This window comes from Gigantopelta aegis, chromosome 6 (assembly GCF_016097555.1).
Source record: "Gigantopelta aegis isolate Gae_Host chromosome 6, Gae_host_genome, whole genome shotgun sequence".
NCBI lineage: Eukaryota > Metazoa > Mollusca > Gastropoda > Neomphalida > Peltospiridae > Gigantopelta > Gigantopelta aegis.
The window spans coordinates 16407742-16426749 of record NC_054704.1 but is presented as its reverse complement, the minus strand read 5'-3'; the positions used below and the strand labels follow the sequence as shown (position 1 = coordinate 16426749).

General features: G+C 38.3%; 1 protein-coding gene across 2 annotated transcripts in view; it reads left to right on the top strand.

Annotated features, from left to right (window-relative positions):
• Positions 1-19008, top strand: part of LOC121374291 — a 39377-nt gene continuing 20369 nt past the window's right edge. Inside the window, exons 1-2 of one of the 2 annotated variants that reach the window (XM_041501334.1) lie at positions 1-125; positions 17089-17208. In XM_041501334.1, the coding sequence (XP_041357268.1) occupies positions 17134-17208 (75 nt within the window). In that variant the 5' untranslated portion in view covers positions 1-125; positions 17089-17133. Of the gene's footprint in view, positions 126-12662; positions 13277-17088; positions 17209-19008 lie in introns of those variants that run through there. The other variant, XM_041501333.1, reaches the window with a different exon arrangement.

The following is a 19008-nucleotide window of genomic DNA, read 5'->3' as shown; positions in this document are numbered from 1 at the left end:
CGAGAACACGCCAGTCGTTCCTCTCTAGGTGTATGGTACGGGTATTGTTGGGTGAAGTGGCTCTAAGTCATGGTCCCAGCCAGAGCGCAATAAGGAAGTTAATGACAGAACGTATAACTCGAGAGGTAGGACGGTTTTTTGGTTGCTATTGTTTAGTGTACGAGTTGTATGACATTATTATATGTGTATGTTTATGTATTTGGTTACACGTGTTAATGTGTAGGTATTGTATCTACCTGTCTGTCCGTATGTCTATCTGTTTATATATAATAAGTAGGCAGGAGTACACGCACGCGCTCGCGTGTGTGTGTCTGTATATATGTATGTATGTATTGATGTATGAATATCTATATATTGTATATATGTCGAGGTTGACTGTTACATACATAGATATTAACGCACTGGCGCAGGGGATAATTAAATCCTTTCTCGCCTTACAAATTGTCCCATGGCGTTGCAGGGACTCGAACCTGTGGCACCGAATCGACTGCAAATTGCAGACTAACCACGATGCGTTCTGAGCTATCCAGACATGTATGTATGTATGTATGTATGTATGTACGTACGTACGTACGTACGTACGTGTGTGTGTCTGTATGTATGTGTGTGTGCATGCATGCATGCATATATGTAGGTAGGTATGTAGGTAGGTAGGTAGGTATTGTGGGTAGAATAATGGAAATACATGATGAAAAGGTTTCAGGCCCAGCTCATTTTGCCTGCATATCTCTATCATTTTTTGCCCGAATATGAGGATTTTCTTCAGCACTACGAGGACAATCCCCCCCCCCCCCGCCTCGTACGCTTATGGACACCCTCACACACACACACACACACACACACACACACATGCATGCATGCAAACACACACACACACACACACGCATGCATGCATGCATGCAAACACACACACACACACACACACACACACACACACACACACACACACAGATACACACACTCACGTATACACATTAACCAGGAAGAAAGAAATCTAGGTCACTTTGAGAGATGTCACCGTCTAATACTTGTTTTGAACAGATCACTGGCGAAATATCAGAGGTTGTGCCCACGACAGACGTGCTAGAACAGTTATTTTATGGAAGCACGTCGAACAACAACAAACACATTGGCTATTCAGACACTAATATTGTAAACAAAAGTTTAAAATTCGTATTGTTTTAAGACACCACTAAAGCCCATTGATCAATTATAATCATCGGCTATTGGATGTCAAATTTTTGGAAAATATGACACATAGTTTTCAGAGGAAACCGACAACATTTGTATATGCACTTTCCCACAAACAGGACAGCACGGCCTTTGATATACCGGTCGTGGGACACTGATTGGGACGCAAAGAACACTCAATGGGAACACACAGGAGGTTCAATTTTTTCACACCAGGCGAGCGCTCTACCGATTGAGCTAAATGCCTCACTTATAATAAATATGTCTTCAATATGCAATTTTAGTCGTCAAAAAGGCTATATTAGTCGAAAACACACTACAGTGGCAGAAAACTCGGAAAACTTTTTATCCGAACCCGAACACGAACCCGAAATATCGGACCTATATAGATAAACTTCAGGCGATGGAAAATAAAGTTACGTTCCCTTTCAACCAATTCAAACGGACAAATATATAAAATATTGTATTCTGCGCTGTGGGGTTTTCCTGGGTTTTTCTTCTTCTACTAGGATGTGGTAATGAAAGACCCGTAGCTGCCGAACGTTTTAAGTACAATACTTTATGTAGTGACAATAAACCAACTATTACAATTACCAGTTGAATAACCAAATATTATATGCTTCATTGTTTGCCATTGCAGGCGCGACCCCCTGCCCCGTCCCCCCTGCTAAAAATACGGACAAAGTGTATTAACTATATCGTTAGTGACCATAGCTTATTATAGTGTATTGTAAAAATCACGTCACTGCGGTATATTACATCACATTCATACAAAGCTCTTACGTATACTACAATGTCGGGACTGACAAATAGCCCAGTTACACACACAAAGTGTAAAGGCCTACCGTCACAATGTTATCTTTTCTTTGTGTGACCAATCGATTCTTCCACAGTAAATGCATGTTGACAGTGAGCTCTAGATTACAACTGAAACCAGATCACGAGCCCACAGAAATATGTTCAAGTGGGAGCAAATTAAACATGTAGAAGATCAGCTATAGCTTTGTAATTCGATAGAACAGACCAGACGAATATATAGCGATATTTGGTAAAACGCATGCCAAGTAAAACAGTTTGCATTTATTGTCTTTGGTGGATGGCATATATAATTGTAGTCATGCATTACCATGGTGATCATACTATGGAACATCCAAACAGCATAGTCTCATTGGTCACATGTTGCACAAATTTAAGATGTGTACCAATTGTTTATCATGGCATCATGACCTGTTGACCAATCCCATCAGTTAAGAGTGTATCGGTATATTTACGATGTATTGTAATACGAATTATATATACTTTTCAAATCATTTCGATACTGCTGCGCATCGCTACCCGTTTTAGCAATCCCAATTTCTCAAAAAAAAACCCCCAAAAAACACCTAAATAAAATAAAATGTTTTATGCATTCGTGCACCTAAGCCCCTGCGCGTGCTGTAACCTCACCGTGGTGCAGGGGTGTAACATTTTCTTTGAGAATGGCCAATACAGCACAAAAATGAAGTTTTGAGTAAAATTCAGTATCTATCTGTGATATTTGTGTTTTTGCACAGTTCTTTACACTGTTTTTGTTTAAATCTTGAATTTTTATATTGATGTTGATATCACTTTTATTTATTTGCATTACCATAGTTTGACACCCAATAGCCGATGTATTTTTCGTGCTGGGGTGTCGTTAAATATCCATTCATTCATTCATTCATTCGTGCACCTACAATACAAAGACAAGGAAACAAACAGACAAATACTTTATTTACGTCTCACCTTGTGTACAAATAAGGCAAAACACATCATAACCTGTATTGTGATTATTCACGGACCCAGTTCAACGATACTTGGACTTGGAACTATATTAACGTGGCCATATACCCCTATGGTTTCAGGCACGTCTGTTCCAGGTCCGGTCTCTGGCATGGTCAGTGAGACCGGCCTCGGTGGCGTCGTGGCAGGCCATCGGTCTACAGGCTGGTAAGTACTGGGTTCGGATCCCAGTCGAGGCATGGAATTTTTAATCCAGATACCGACTCCAAACCCTGAGTGAGTGCTCCGCAAGGCTCAATGGGTAGGTGTAAACCACTTTCACCGACCAGTGATCCATAACTGGTTCAACAAAGGCCATGGTTTGTGCTATCCTGCCTGTGGGAAGCGCAAATAAAAGATCCCTTGCTGCCTGTCGTAAAAGAGTAGCCTATGTGGCGACAGCGGGTTTCCTCTAAAAAAATCTTTGTGGTCCTTAACCATATGTCTGACGCCATATAACCGTAAATAAAATGTGTTGAGTGCGTCGTTAAATAAAACACTTCTTTCTTTCTTTGGTCAGTGAGCTGATCTGGGACGGAAAACATTAAAAGATACACATTTGGTTGAGTAAAATCATTGTCTGCCGCCAATGTCAACTTTTGTAACAAAATCGCAGGGTTTTTGCCGGGAGTAGGCAAATATTTCCCCTCTAATCCAACAGTTAATTTTCATATATGTTTGACGTTAAATACCTTTATACCGTATAGCCGGGAGTAGGCAAAGATTTCTCCTCTAATACAACAGTTAAATATCATATAATATATGTGTGACGTTAAATACCTTTACACTGAGTAGCCAGGAGTAGGCAAAGATTCCCCCTCTAATACAACAGTTAATTATCATATATATGTGACGTTAAATACCTTTACACCGAGTAGCCGGGAGTAGGCAAAGATTCCCCCTCTAATACAACAGTTAATTATCATATAATATATGTGTGACGTTAAATACCTTTACACCGAGTAGCCGGGAGTAGGCAAAGATTCCCCCTCTAATCCAACAGTTAATTATCATATATGTGTGACGTTAAATACCTTTACACTGATCATTTACGAGTTCGCTTATAGCAAATCTGTCACATATTATTACAAACTCCAGGAAGAAACCCTACAGCACCTCTGTCAACAACGTTTCCATTAAATACGTTACAAGCGCACCCATCCAGTTACTACATAAATATATTACAAAAAGGTATAAAGGCCCCGTGTCATAGTCAGTGTTTGAAATCGGTCAATTCATAAAATGACTGAACTATTTAAGCAAACGACCGTGGAATTTCGTATCTTGCAAATGAGACCTGTCAATTTTAAAAAAATAAATTTTAAATCGATTCAGCCAAGTATGTCTAAGTTAATAACTGTACTGGGTTCCATAATGTCTGGTCATTAACGCGAATATCCTTGTATGTTCTATTTAATAGTTGATGTAAATGACAGATGTACCAAAACCACGTTACCCTTTATTTTTTTTTCTTCAACAAATTAATTTTCAGTCATACTGTGAAACTTAATTTTGAAGTCAGTTCGTAAAATGACACAAATATGTATGCAATTAATACATTGCCCAAGTAAATCAGTCACAAACAAACAAATTTGGCATACAAATGATTATAGATGCAATCTTTGGCAGGTTACGGATGGAGTATTTTCCAGCTTAATATTAAATTATTGATGTCATAATGACGCTGTTTTGTAGCTCCAGTGGCATCACCATGGCAATAAAGAACACACTGACACAACACTTTCACTGGACCGTTTAGAAACCGGGTAAACATTTTGTGTTCTGTTTGATAGCCACAAACCGATGACGATTGCTGTGAAACACGCACGTCAAGCAATATTTAATCTATTAAAGATCTTACTTATAGTTAATCAATAATTAATGTTGGTATATTTACTTTCCGTACTGTAATAATAATAAAAAATAACAACAAAAACCCCCAACAAAAACAACCGAAACCAAAACCACCACCCCCAAAAAAATCCAAACCAACAACAAAAAACAACAACAATAAAAAAATCCAAACATAAATAAGTAAATAAAATTAATACATGAATGAATACATTAAAAAAAAGAAGATGGATGGATGGACGGACGGACGGACAGGCGTAGGACACAAAGACAGACAGTTTCAAAAGGCTGACATGTATTGGTTGGATAGGAATACATGTCACCCACAAAAAATTAAACTGAATTTTTCAGCCTAAATAAAAATCCAAACTTTATTATATTAAATGGCTGTTCCTGAGTATGAGTAAAGACCATTATTACGTAGATAAGAGCAAAATGCAATATCCTGATGAAGGCATCAGTTCGTTGCTGAAACTTTGAGTATAAATTGTAAAGAAAGCGATAAAATGTTTAAATATTTTAATGCAAAACCCACTATATCCATCTGGCATAAAACAACCATCAAATCACCTAACACAGCCCTACTCCTCGCATGTAGTCGCTTGTGTAATAGCCCTGTGCAGGTACAAAGGACATTTTATCACGTTTCTTGGACATTTGTCTATTTATGTATAGCTAGATCCTTGGTAATGGATTTAAAACAAGAAATTCCTGGATATTTTTAGGCAAAATTTCCATAATTTTTGTATTGTGCTATTCTGAGTATTAATGTCTGGTATTTAAACCATGCTAAACATTTACTGTATACCGCCTACTCAAATCCAGTGTATGCAAAGGGACCTTTGTTATCAAAGCAATGCTCTTTTAATTTACAAAACACGACAGGAATTCCATAGGTTATATGTGACGGAGACAGCCGTCTGAACATTAACTTTTGACCGGGGTCTGAAACAACTGGAGTAGCATTTTAATGATCGAAAGCCATTGCATGGAGTAATTAACCCAAGAAGATACCCCCTATTAGTAAGATGGTATCGGTATTGTTAGTAGTTTTAATGAATTAGTGTGGCCATTATTTCACCACTCGTCCATAAATGGCAGAACTGCCAAAGATAAGGGACCCAGCTGCAAAACCAAAATAGGGGATATAAACTGAGAGTTCTTTCTGTATAGGGACTTGGGTGGCAACCACGTACAGGGAGGAGGGGAAACGCTGTCAGCTGGGCGAACTATATTTTACTGCTCTGTTGTAACTGAAGGGTATTATGTTGTGACATTCCAGTAGTATAATTATGGGTATTCTTGTTATGCTTAGTGCGGGAGGACAGGTGGTAATCTACAAGACATATTTGAAACTAAACTTGTGTTGTTGTCTTTCTAGTAAATTTAACGTTGGTTAATAGTAAATATATAGATATATAGATCTTGTCCCCGATTACCCCCAGAGCCAGCCACTCGGGTAGAAAACTACTCGATACAGGGAGATCTATATGTATGGGTTGGAATATTTGGAGAAATATTGTTAAACCCGTTGTGGGTTTCTGATTCGGTTGCCGGGGAACTGAGTGGCAGAGCAGTTGCCGGTAACGGCGTTGGAAGCTCCGTGACATTATATTATTGTGGTTTCGTTTAATACACAGTGTGAAATATATATTTTGTTATTAAAGAAGGAGGAAAGCAAACTGTATTCTTTCAGTCTTTGAGACCAAGAAAACTAGAATACAAAAACCTTAGCACCATCTAGAAATCCATAATGGTAAAATAAATAAATATAAAATATTTTGCTTATTAAACAATTATTGAAATATTTAGAATTTTACACATATTATAAACACTTTTTATACATTTTAATTGCTATTTTGGTTACCTTTACCATTCTGCTTTTCAAATCGCAAGATAACAAAAAAACCATAAGTAAAATATTAAATAAATGTTTTTATAAGAATGGCAAGCATTGTGTGTGTATATTTTGTTTGTTTTGATTAATTCATTTATTTATGTATGTACGTTGATAAAAAAAATTTAAATTTAAATTTTAAAAAATTAACTTTATCTTATGTATTTTTTTATTATTTTCTAACTAGATCAATTACTTTGTACATGACCGGCCTCGGTGGCGTCGTGGCAGGCCATCGGTCTACAGGCTGGTAGGTACTGGGTTCGGATCCCAGTCGAGGCATGGGATTTTTAATCCAGATACTGACTCCAAACCCTGAGTGAGTGCTCCGCAAGGCTCAATGGGTAGGTGTAAACCACTTGCACCGACCAGTGACCCATAACTGGTTCAACAAAGGCCATGGTTTGTGCTATCCTGCCTGTGGGAAGCGCAAATAAAAGATCCCTTGCTGCCTGTCGTAAAGAAGAGTAGCCTATGTGGCGACAGCGGGTTTCCTCTAAAAACAGTGTCAGAATGACCATATGTTTGACGTCCAATAGCCGATGATAAGATTAAAAATCAATGTGCTCTAGTGGCGTCGTTAAATAAAACAAACTTTACTTTTACTTTGTACATGAATTTTGTTTTTATCAGTGATTTAATTCTAGTCAAGACAAAAGTATATTACTATACCCCACGAACTGCGTTATGCATGGTTTCATATCAGAGTGACTATTGACCAATACTATTTACTTCACTCATGAATAATACGTTAATATGTGTACAGGAGCAACCCGAAAGTTTTACGATCATTCAGTCGTGGATACGACACTTTTTATCGCAGGTTTAGTCCACAGAGGTTTATAAAAATCCATAGTCCCTGGGCCATGGTTCATCTGATTGTCTTTACATGTTATTTTGAAAGCATTCGTATTAATACTATATACTGTGTGTCGTGCGTCAGAACGGCGAAACTAAAAGCAAAAACAAACGTTGTCCGTGACAACTCGAACTCTGAAAAACAAATGCACCCTTACCTTAAAGTTTCGTATTGTTTGTGTCTTTATTTACTTGAATGGCCATCGTTTATAGGATATTATTTACGCTAAGATTGATTTTCGTTCTAATAAGCAAGCGAAGCAAGTGAAATCTGGTCATTCACGTAGCCACCTCGTTTTATGACTCCAACCTAGCTACTCAGTTCTGGTCCAATACGTTTATTAGTGCACGTGTATTACGTTATATAAATTTATACTACTGATACAACCAATGCAAATTTGACGGATGAGTTGACGTTGTTAAAAGACCAACACATTGTGGATACAATTTTTTTTTTTTTTAAATCTTGTTTCAACTTGTCTTATAACAATAGATTGTTGTCTTCGACATTTATTTCTATAGAGGGCAATACAACATACAGTTTTATGGCTATTCATCTACGTCAGTTATTTAATATTCAGTATTGTTTCGATTTGTTTAGAACTATAAATAGCTTTCTTTGGTATTAAATTTTATTTCATTATTATTACTTTAAAAAAATATAGTTTTACTAATTATTGTGTTGAGGAAACCCCTCACCGTCTCCTAAGGTAGGCATTTATTTTTACATTAATGTTTTTATAAATATGACAATACAACAAATATTGCGGTAGTCTTCAACAATATCAAATTCTTAAAATACTGAATGTCACATACGTTACGTATTTCTGTGACAGACATACGTGATCTTTTTATTTTTATGCATTTGCTCATTGCTTATTATTTTAATTTTGTTTTTAGTGATGCCAACACATTATATATCGTAGCTATTATAATATAGGCAAGGACCAGAGGAAACCTGCTTGACTGAATTAGGTTTTGAGTTCCCCGGGTCAATAATGTTCCTTTGTCACTGGCATAACCGGAAGTGGGACATAGGGGCCATGCCCACCTCCATTTTCACTCACAACATTTTATTTTCGTCTCTCACGCCATAACATACTCACAGACAATGAGGATGCCACCACCCCTAATGTTGGTTACTGCTAATATAAAATTCTAGCTCCGCAAATGTGCCATGTAGATTGTTGGATGCACCCTTCCACGTGAATTACTTCCAACATCTCAGTACGCCTCCACAGTATATATTCGACGATGAACTCCTCAGCTGACATTTGAAACACAGGACCAACCTATGGTATTAGTTGATGTGTGGAATCCATTACTCGGTACAGTTTAGTTACCGGTATAACCTGATTTGTATTCATGTCTGTGTTTATCACCATCTCACCAGTGAAGGAACCAAGGTGGGTGCAGGAGGGGGTAACCTTCATTCCCGAACAACTGGGTGTTTTAAGTGTCTTAATTAAACCAGTTAAGACACCAGCTAATCACTCTCTCACATGGGACATGTCTGTGTGTGTGTGTGTGTGTGTGTGTGTGTGTGTGTGTGTGAGAGAGAGAGAGAGAGAGAGAGAGAGAGAGAGAGAGAGAGAGAGAGAGAGAGAGAGAGAGAGAGAGAGAGAGTGTGTGTGTGTGTGTTTGTTGGATATAATCTACTAGACACGTTTTGGTACCGGTTACCAATCGGTGTACTGTACTGCCTATGGGAAAGTGCAAATAACTTTCTTAAACAGCCGTGGTTACGCTACTTAAAGAGAATTCTCCCTCTAAATAATCTGTGCAATATTTCTGTCAAAGTGTTATATAGTTCCATGATTGAAATATTATAAAGTGGCAGTCATCCTACAGACGGAGACGGAACCACATATCACCATCATCAAGACCAGCGCTTTAACAAAGTACCTGGCAGTGCTTTGTGGCTACCGGCCTCGGTGGCGTCGTGGCAGGCCATCGGTCTACAGGCTGGTAGGTACTGGGTTCGGATCCCAGTCGAGGCATGGGATTTTTAATCGAGATACCGACTCCAAACCCTGAGTGAGTGCTCCGCAAGGCTCAATGGGTAGGTGTAAACCACTTGCACCGACATAACTGGTTCAACAAAGGCCATGGTTTGTGCTATCCTGCTTGTGGGAAGCGCAAATAAAAGATCCCTTGCTGCCTGTCGTAAAAAGAGTAGCCTATGTGGCGACAGCGGGTTTCCTTTAAAAACAGTGTCAGATTGACCATATGTTTGACGTCCAATAGCCGATGATAAGATAAAAAATCAATGTGCTCTAGCGGCGTCGTTAAATAAAACAAACTTTACTTTTGTTTTTGCTTTGTGGCTTACTCACTCTGTTTACCATAGTCCGACATCCAATAGCCGATGTATTTTTTTGTGCTGGGGTGTCGTTAAACATTCATTCATTCATTCATTCATTCATTACTGTCATGATGATTTATTTTAGACTGTTTTGTGCAGAGATACGATATTCAATATAATGGCGGATTCATAATCTCCGTGTGTTTCGGCTTCAATTACACACTTTTAAAATTTCATATTCACTAGATGAATTACACATGAGTAGATTGACACATTTATCATAGATTTTCTAGGTGAAAACTCTTTTAGTTTGAGTAATTTACGATAAACGCTGGCGTTTATAGCTACGTGTATGTTATTTTTGTTGGCGTTCAAGACTTAGTTTCGTCTAAAATAACGGACCACGATAACCTTTCGTAAATCGGCCATTTGTGTGACAGCCATTGTTCACTACATGACCAGACGTGCCTTAGCAATTGGAATAAGACATGCTATTAATTATCCAGGAAATCAGCTATGTTTCAGACGCTTGGAGAGGTATTTTCTGGCTCAGTGCTTGTGAACAGAATATCTTCAAACACACTTGCTACCGCCATTAACTTTTGTTCTCTTTGTACAGTTCATTATAGATTCCAGACACAATGGGTTATTGATACATGTGTCACATACGAAGTAATAGTGTAAGAAAAGAAGTAGATATTTTACCTTTTGCTATTAACATTGCTGTTAGAGCAAAATGATTGGCTGGTTAAATCCGGTTTTTTAACATGCGTTTTTTGATATGCATTCTCCATAATATACATACTCACATCCTTCCAAGGTTCGGGTATGACCCCACCCCGATCCCTGCTCTGGTATGACCAATGGCTTGGTGCAGGACGGGTGGAATGTTCAGTCTCGGGTACACGTTATATTGTCGCACCTTGTAGAATAGATCATCCTATAACTTTCTCCCTGTGACGTCATCGATTGGTGCACCTTACACACCGGCCTCGGTCGAAGCATGGGATTTTTAATCCAGATACCGACTCCAAACCCTGAATGAGTGCTCCGCAATGGGTAGGTGTAAACCACTTGCACCGACCAGTGATTCATAACTGGTTCAACAAAGGCCATGGTTTGTGCTATCCTGCCTGTGGGAAGCGCAAATAAAAGATCCCTTGCTGCTAATCGGAAGAGTAGCCCATGTAGTGGCGACAGCGGGTTTCCTCTCAAAATCTGTGTGGCCCGTAACCATATGTCTGACGCCATATAACCGTAAATAAAATGTGTTGAGTGTGTCGTTAAATAAAACACTTCTTTCTTTGCACCTTACATGAACGTCAACCAAACGAGATGAGTGATATTTAAGATCGCTAAAGGTCCTGACAATTGAAAATTATTTCACTCGGGACATAAACATATTATGAAATGGAAGCTTGTTTAATATCCTATAAATATGATATACATTTTCTTTTGACTATATTAGGACGACCAGAAATAATTATCCTTTTTTTTCTCTTCTTTTTTCTCTTCTCCCCCCCCCCCTCTAAATTTTTTCTTTTTTCTTTTCTTTCTTTCTTTCTTTTCTTTTTTCTTTCTTTCTTTTCTTTCTTTCTTCTTCTTTTTCTGATTAATATATATTTCTGTGATTATTATTGTGTTGGCTCGTTTAGTTACAAAGACAGGAAACTCATGATAGTCTATAAAAACGTGACGACACCCGTGGTTTACTGTGTACGTTGATAGTGAAACACACTGGTTTAATTAAACTATATATGCAGTAGGAAGCCGAGATTGCATATTTAACGTAGACTGAGCGGAATAGTTCAGTTACATATGCGACTATCGTTAAGCAAAACATTGTGTGTGTGTGTGTGTGTGTGTGTGTGTGTGTGTGTGTGTGTTTGTGTGTGTGTGTGTAAAATATAGAATTGAAAATGGCTTAGACATTATAGGCTTATTCCAAGAAAGTCGTAGAAAAACAATCAGAGAATGGGTCCACTGAGGTTCGATCTTCAGGTGAGCGCTCTACCAACTGAGCTGGATCCCTCCCACTGCTGCGTTAAATGCAGCTGTGTTGAGACAAAGGCATATAGTCCTTGGCGTATCCGTAGTGGGGGTGGGGGTTTGGGGTTTGAACCCTTTCGAGTTGCCAAGTACGTTTTATTTTATTTTATTCTTTATTATTATGTTTTTAATAATAAGACCTTACTGGCTCTGAAATCTCAAAATCCTAGATCCGAACAAATTTACTGTAACGAAGAAAAAGAAGTTTGTTTTGTTTAACACCACCACTAGAGCACATTGATTTATCAATCATCGGCTATTGGATGTCAGACATATGGTAATTTTGACATATAGTCTTAGAGAGGAAACCCGCTACATCCCAAAGATATAGCACATAAAACGACCTTTGATATACCAATCGTGGTGCACTGGCTGGAACGAGAAATAGCCCAATGGGCCCACCGACGGGGATCGATCCCAAACCGACTGCGCATCAAGCGAGCGCTTTACCACTGGGCTACGTCTCGCCCCTTTAGTAACAATACCTTAATTATTACACTACTGACATTTTAATACTAATAGCGCAGATGCTCACATTACGTAAGGATAGCTTCCAGTCATGACGTCATATGTCAGAATCGACATCATAGTCCTGGCTATTTTAACACGAGCATGCGTACATCACTTCGGGTAAGTGGGCCTGGCCCGGTGAAGCGTTTACCACAGGATGCTGCAAGTGCCGAACCAGGCTCGATTCGGATCGAGTCTATCTCTTCGTGCAGGGCTCGGCCCACCAAGCAAAGGAACCAGACCAAGCACGCTCAAACCGTTTGCACTGCCACTTTTGTGCCATGCTCGACCCGAGTCGGGCCCGGTTCATTTTTGGCAGTGTAAACGGGATATAATTATCGTTAAACCGCCGGGGGCTATGACGTGTGTCGCAGTGACGTCATAGCCGACGGCGGTTTTACAATATCGTTGCGCTAAGAGAGCTTATAAAATATAGGGCCAGAGCTACACTACTGGTACATCCAATCCGTGTTATGTAGCTACTGGAAAATGCATATAAAAGATCCTTGCTGCTTTATCGGCAGGAGTAGCATATATGGCGGAGCGGGTTTCCTCGCTTTCTCTATCGACCAAACGTCAAAATAACTATGTTTTGTTGAGCCAACGTTTTCCACAGATGAATACAGTGACAACCGCATTTTTTTTTCTGTACTCGTTTATGGTATTTTCGCGCTGTTTATTGACAACCACCAGTAGGCCAGTTTTAAGTATTTACCTCGTATTTCCTAGTTCTGATAGAAACAGCTGATAAATTGCCTATAAAGATTGGAACGTGTAAGCCGTTACGAACACAAAGAGGAATGATTTGTCACAAGGTATGTGTATTCTACTCTTAGTTTATCGTTGTAGTTGTTGCTAAACAATAGACCTATAGCTATTATAATGTAAAGTTGTATTAAGCCTATTAATTAAAATAGTTTTGTACCATTTTATTAATTTGTATTTAATATGCAAATGTAACTTAATAAAAAAAAGAAACACTATTTTAAATGACGAAAACGAAACTTATTTCATGGTTAAATCTGTCTGAACACGTCTTTTGGAGTGCGATTGAAAATTTAGCAACTGACGTCCTAACAATGCTAGGAAGGCCCGTAGGATACACATCGAGTTGGGGGGATGGGGGGGGGGGGGGGCACAGTTTTTAGTGAAGTGGGGCATAGTCTCTAGTGTAGAGGGGCAAAATCTATAGTGGAGGTGGGGCAGAAGTCATATTTTCAAAGACAATGTCAGAATTATCAATGTGCTCTAGTAGTGTCGAAAGACAAAAAAAATTCCCCTGGAAATCAAACACGGAGCTATGGTCGCCTCCTATAGAACACGGTTATTGCTGTTCCACAATAATTATTAATCGAGCAAGTCCGTATCTGACTTAAACTGGTGTGTGCGTGTGCGTGTGTGTGTGTGTGTATGTGTGTGTATGTGTGGGAGGGTAAAAACGAACCATGGCACAATAATATAGTGTGTTAGGCCAGACAAACAAGTTTATTTTATTTAACGACACCACTAGAGCAAATTGATTTATTAATCATTGATTACTAATTTTTTTTTTCCATTAGCAGGAAGGATTCTTTAATATGCACTTTCCCACAGATAGAACAGTACCTCTGATATACCAGTCGTGGATCATTTGTTGGGATGGGAAAAAACCCTTCAGTCATTTGACCCATTCCGCCACCTCTCAAATTAAAAAAGCCAGGCCCGTACGCGGGGGGGGGGGGGGGGGGGGGGGGGGGGGGGTGCCAAGGCCCGTCTGTGGATGTCTTACCAGACCATGGATTTGTCACACGTGTAGTTCGGAACTTCCAGATCAGTCTGTGCACGCGAAACATTGATTAGTGATCAAAACTTGTGTACACTAGAAGCATAAACCAATTTTCATTTGATGACTGAATGGCGAACAGCATAGGGCCTGGTCAGACTGCAGCAGACATGGGGTAATAACCTTTCTTCTACAATTTCTGTATACAATTTGACATATTTTGAGGCAAAGAAATATTTCAAATTTACTTCATCTCCTGCATTCTAGATTTGAATTTCGGGGGAGGGGCATGACCCCGGACCCCCCTAGCAACTCCGGCCCTTTGGACCCCTACCTCCTTACTAAGTACGACCCTACAAATTATCTTTTTAAAGTATCATATTTTCTTACCAAATTCGATAAATTTTGGAACACATCTATACATGACTTTATCATACGCGCGTTAATAATTAAAATCAATTGGTACACCCTATCCAAAATCAATACTAGTGTTACTATTACTGATACGACGTTGTCTCGTGAATTAAAATCCGAGTAGCAATCATCATGCTCGCGATTCAATAGTAATACTGATAAAATATAACCCCAATTATTGTTTTTAAAAGTATAAGAGAGAGGGGCGAGACAGAGAGACAGAGAGAGAGAGAGAGAGAGAGAGAGAGAGAGAGAGAGAGAGAGAGAGGGGAGGGAGACAGAGGGAGAGGGAGGGAGAGAGAGAGGGGAGGGAGAGAGAGGGAAGAAAGAGGTGGAGGGAGAGAGATCGAGAGAAAGGGGGATGGAGACACACACACACACGTATACACATACACACAGTGAAACACACACGCGGAGAGAGAGAGAGAGAGAGAGAGAGAGAGAGAGAGAGAGAGAGAGAGAGAGAGAGTGTTAACGATCACCCAGGATCTTTTAATATTCGTATGGTGGTCTCATTTTCGTGGGATTCATGGACTAGTGGAATGAACGAATTTAAGGACAACGAAAATATAATGCATGTATACAATAGTACGAATTTATGATAGGGCCTACTTATGGTGTTTGATCCACAAATTTAAGTACCCAAAGAATTGTCTTTTTAGCAAAACCACAAAAATGTAAGCTCACAAAAATAAAGATTTTACAGTAAGTCTACGTTTAAACATTGTAGGAGCACTTGACATTTGAATTGTGGAGTTTTGGTCACTAGGTATGTGGATGGGGGGGGGGGGGGGTGCAGAAGGTGTGGAGTCTTACACAACAACAGAATTCAGGTACGGCGGAAGCATGTAGACATTGAGGGGACTAACTGATTTTTGAGGGGCTAATTGAGATCGAGGGCGCAAAGCAGTTAGTAGGGGGTTCGGAGGTATGCTGTCCCGTAAATGTTTTTGAAAAATAGATGTCCCGAAATGCAATTTCTTGCAGTTTACACATAAAATTAATCTCTGCCTTAAGATTTACTATCCATAATATTTTTTATTTAGAATTATTGGAGGGGCTAGAGCACCCTACCAGCCCCGGGCTCGCCGTGCCTGGAGTTAGGTATGAATATCTGTGTGTTTAATCAAACATCAGCACATATATTAACCATCGAATAACAGATCGTGTTCAACGACAGCGAGCGATGCTAACGATTGCAAAATATTTTGATTGGTTCCTAAAGTGGTCATTTGGTTTAATGTGTAACGTAAACACCAGTCTAGCAAGCGTGAACTTGTCCCAGAGATCGACATTTTAAAATAAATAAATACACATTAAATGGCTATAACATTGACATGTATGAAAATAGTATAAGCAAAATATTGTGAAAATATATAAAATGTACCAATATACAACAATTTTATTTATGTATACTAATCGGAGTTAAGTGGCCAGGTGTAATACACATGGTGAATGTAAAGTAGAATACTGGGCTATTTTTACACAATAATGAATAAATGAATGTTTTATATTAACAGGAGAGTGCTAGCAACATCTCTTGCCAAATTACAGCCGAGAAACATTAGCTGAATTCGATAAATAATGCTGTTACAATGTTAAGTACCTGGAGTCGATCCGACGATCTCTGGCACGTCAAGTAGATATACACCATATGCATGAAATAGCTGATACGTGTATTAACAAGTGAAACCCAACGTTTGTCGACTACCTGTATTAATGTACAGTATTATTGTGTACTCAAACATGTTAAAAGTGTTTTTGGTTGGGGTTTTTTAATGTATGAGACATAAACTTACTTATATATTTTAGACATATATGTACCCAAACATGTTAAACATGGTTACCAAATGCGTTATACATATATGCGACTAAACGTGTTAAATGTACGTGTATCCGAACGTTGTTCTTATGTGTAAGCTATAAATTATGCCGGCCCGAATCAAAACCCACCGAACAAAACCTGGTGGACTCAAATTAGTGTGTCAATATAAACGTGAAATTATTGATCGGCAAAAAACGGTCGGTACGGCAGTATTTCGACCCCTGTAAACATTTTCAGTATGCGCGGTCAATCTCGGATCGATCCACGTCGGTGGGCCCATTGGGCTATTTCTCATTCCAGCCAATGCCCAACAACAAGTTATCAAAGGCCGTGGTATGTGCTATCCTGTCTGAGATAATGCGTATAAAAGATATCTTTCTCCTATCGTAAAGAGTAGCCCATGGAGCGGTTGTAACGAGTTTTTGCTCTCGTTATATGTGTAGTTATCTTAACCATATTATATCCGACGCTGTATAACAGTTCATAAAAATGTGTTTTGTGCACCGGTAAATGCACATTTCGTCCTTCCTTCCTTCCTTTCTTTCTTTCTTTCTTTCTTCCTAAATTCTAAATTCTTTCTTTCAAGCATTAATTTTAAAATGAAGAATACTATTTGTCTTTTCCAGATTGATAGTTGCCATGCAAGCAGTTGATAACACCTGACACGCAACATGGGGGTCACAGTATCCAAACGTAACCAAAGCGCGTCTCTGACACGTAATCCTAGTATGGCGTTGTCATCTAAAGTAAGACTCTTTTTTTTCTTTTTCTTTTTTTCTTTTTTTTTTTCCAGTTTTTTTCCTTTGTAAATTTTCCACTGAAATGTGATAGGCTGAAGACAATTTATTATTATTATTATTATTATTATTATTATTATTATTTTTACAAATATCTTATTGTTGATATATTGACAGGCAGAGGAACGTTTTTGAAATATTATTTCACTGTTGATGTATTGATCGAGTCAGCTTAAAGAGGAAATGTCGCCTATTTAATAATTTAACATCGTTTACTTATGCAGAAGAAACTAGAAATGAACTTCGCCATTAATATGCTCGTTCAGGTACAGCTATCAGATATTGTCACCTGACGACAAAGCAATTCAAAAATATCTGTCTTCATTTAGTATATATTTCTGTACGTCCATAACATACCGACACAAACCCTCGAGACGGAGGACAGTCAAGACGTACATTGACGTCAGCGAAATCTAGGTCAGGGGGAAATAACTTGTGTGAGAACATCAGTACTTATGGCAAGTGTTAGGCCTACCGTAAGTATATTACAGTTTACTGGCAATCCAGTTTTTCAAATCTTGTGTGTTCTTAATGCTTTATTGGCTCGCCTTTTAAGAGCTATAAAACATTTGATTTTAATTTTTAAAGTAGAACGTGTTTTTTTCTCTCACATTTACTGAGAAATAAAAAGATCTGGACTTATGGCAAGTTTTATAGTATATTACAGTTTACTGGCAATTCAGTTTTTCAAATCTTGTGTGTTGTTAATGCTTTATTTTCTCGCCATTTAAGAGATATCAGCATTTGATTTAAGTATTATAAAAATATGAGTTTTTGTTTTTACATTTACCGAGAAACAAAATACAAAAGATCGGAACTTATGGCACGTTTTACCATATATGGCAGAAAGTGATCTACGACTGGTATATGACTGGTATATGATAGTTTATTGACAGTTCAGTTTTTCAAATCTTAATGTACTTAATGCTGGTGTCCTATCATTTAAGGGCTATCAGCATTTGATTTAAGTGTTGTGAGCTTTTCATATTTACAGAAAAAGTAAATAACAAAGTATAATTTAATGTATAGTTTCTTTTTTCTTTTTATATTAAATATATGTACTTAACAACCGATAATTTATATTTTAAAAAAAATTGGGGGGGGGGGGGGTATTTCACCTCAGAATATATTGTATACAAAATAGAACTGATGCATATCGATAAAATAGAGATATAAGAATGGAAAAGCTAATGTGTTATAAAAAGGTCTCCTGTAATTTTAACTAGATGTACAGACCAGTGTTTCTTTTATAGGACTATGCATATACCTGTAATTAATAAATAACCCATTCTAAACAGAGTAGGAATAATAAATCTGAAGTAAAACGGTTATCGTAAAGAACATAGTTATTACGTTTTTAATCATTTTGGAGAACATATTTCAGTATGCCTCAAGCATGCCGTATGACGAGATGTTTTGGGCCACATCATGCTTTGATAATGTGGTATCCAGTGTTGTCCCCTCGTTTTGCTTCAATCGAATGCGTAAATAATATCTTCGTTTCGATCACATTATTTAATTGTTGCGTCTTTGTCATTGGTTTATATGTGTCAAAAATCATCATACTTTATTGTTAAACCATCGTCGCTTAGTCCCGTTATTGTTGTTGCTTTATCTTGACACCATTATCACTACTTTAAGTGACATCATTGTCGTCGCTTTATTTTGACATCATCATCGTTAGGTTGCATCATTATCGTGACTATATTTGGACACCACCATCGCTAAATCGCATCATTATCATCGCTT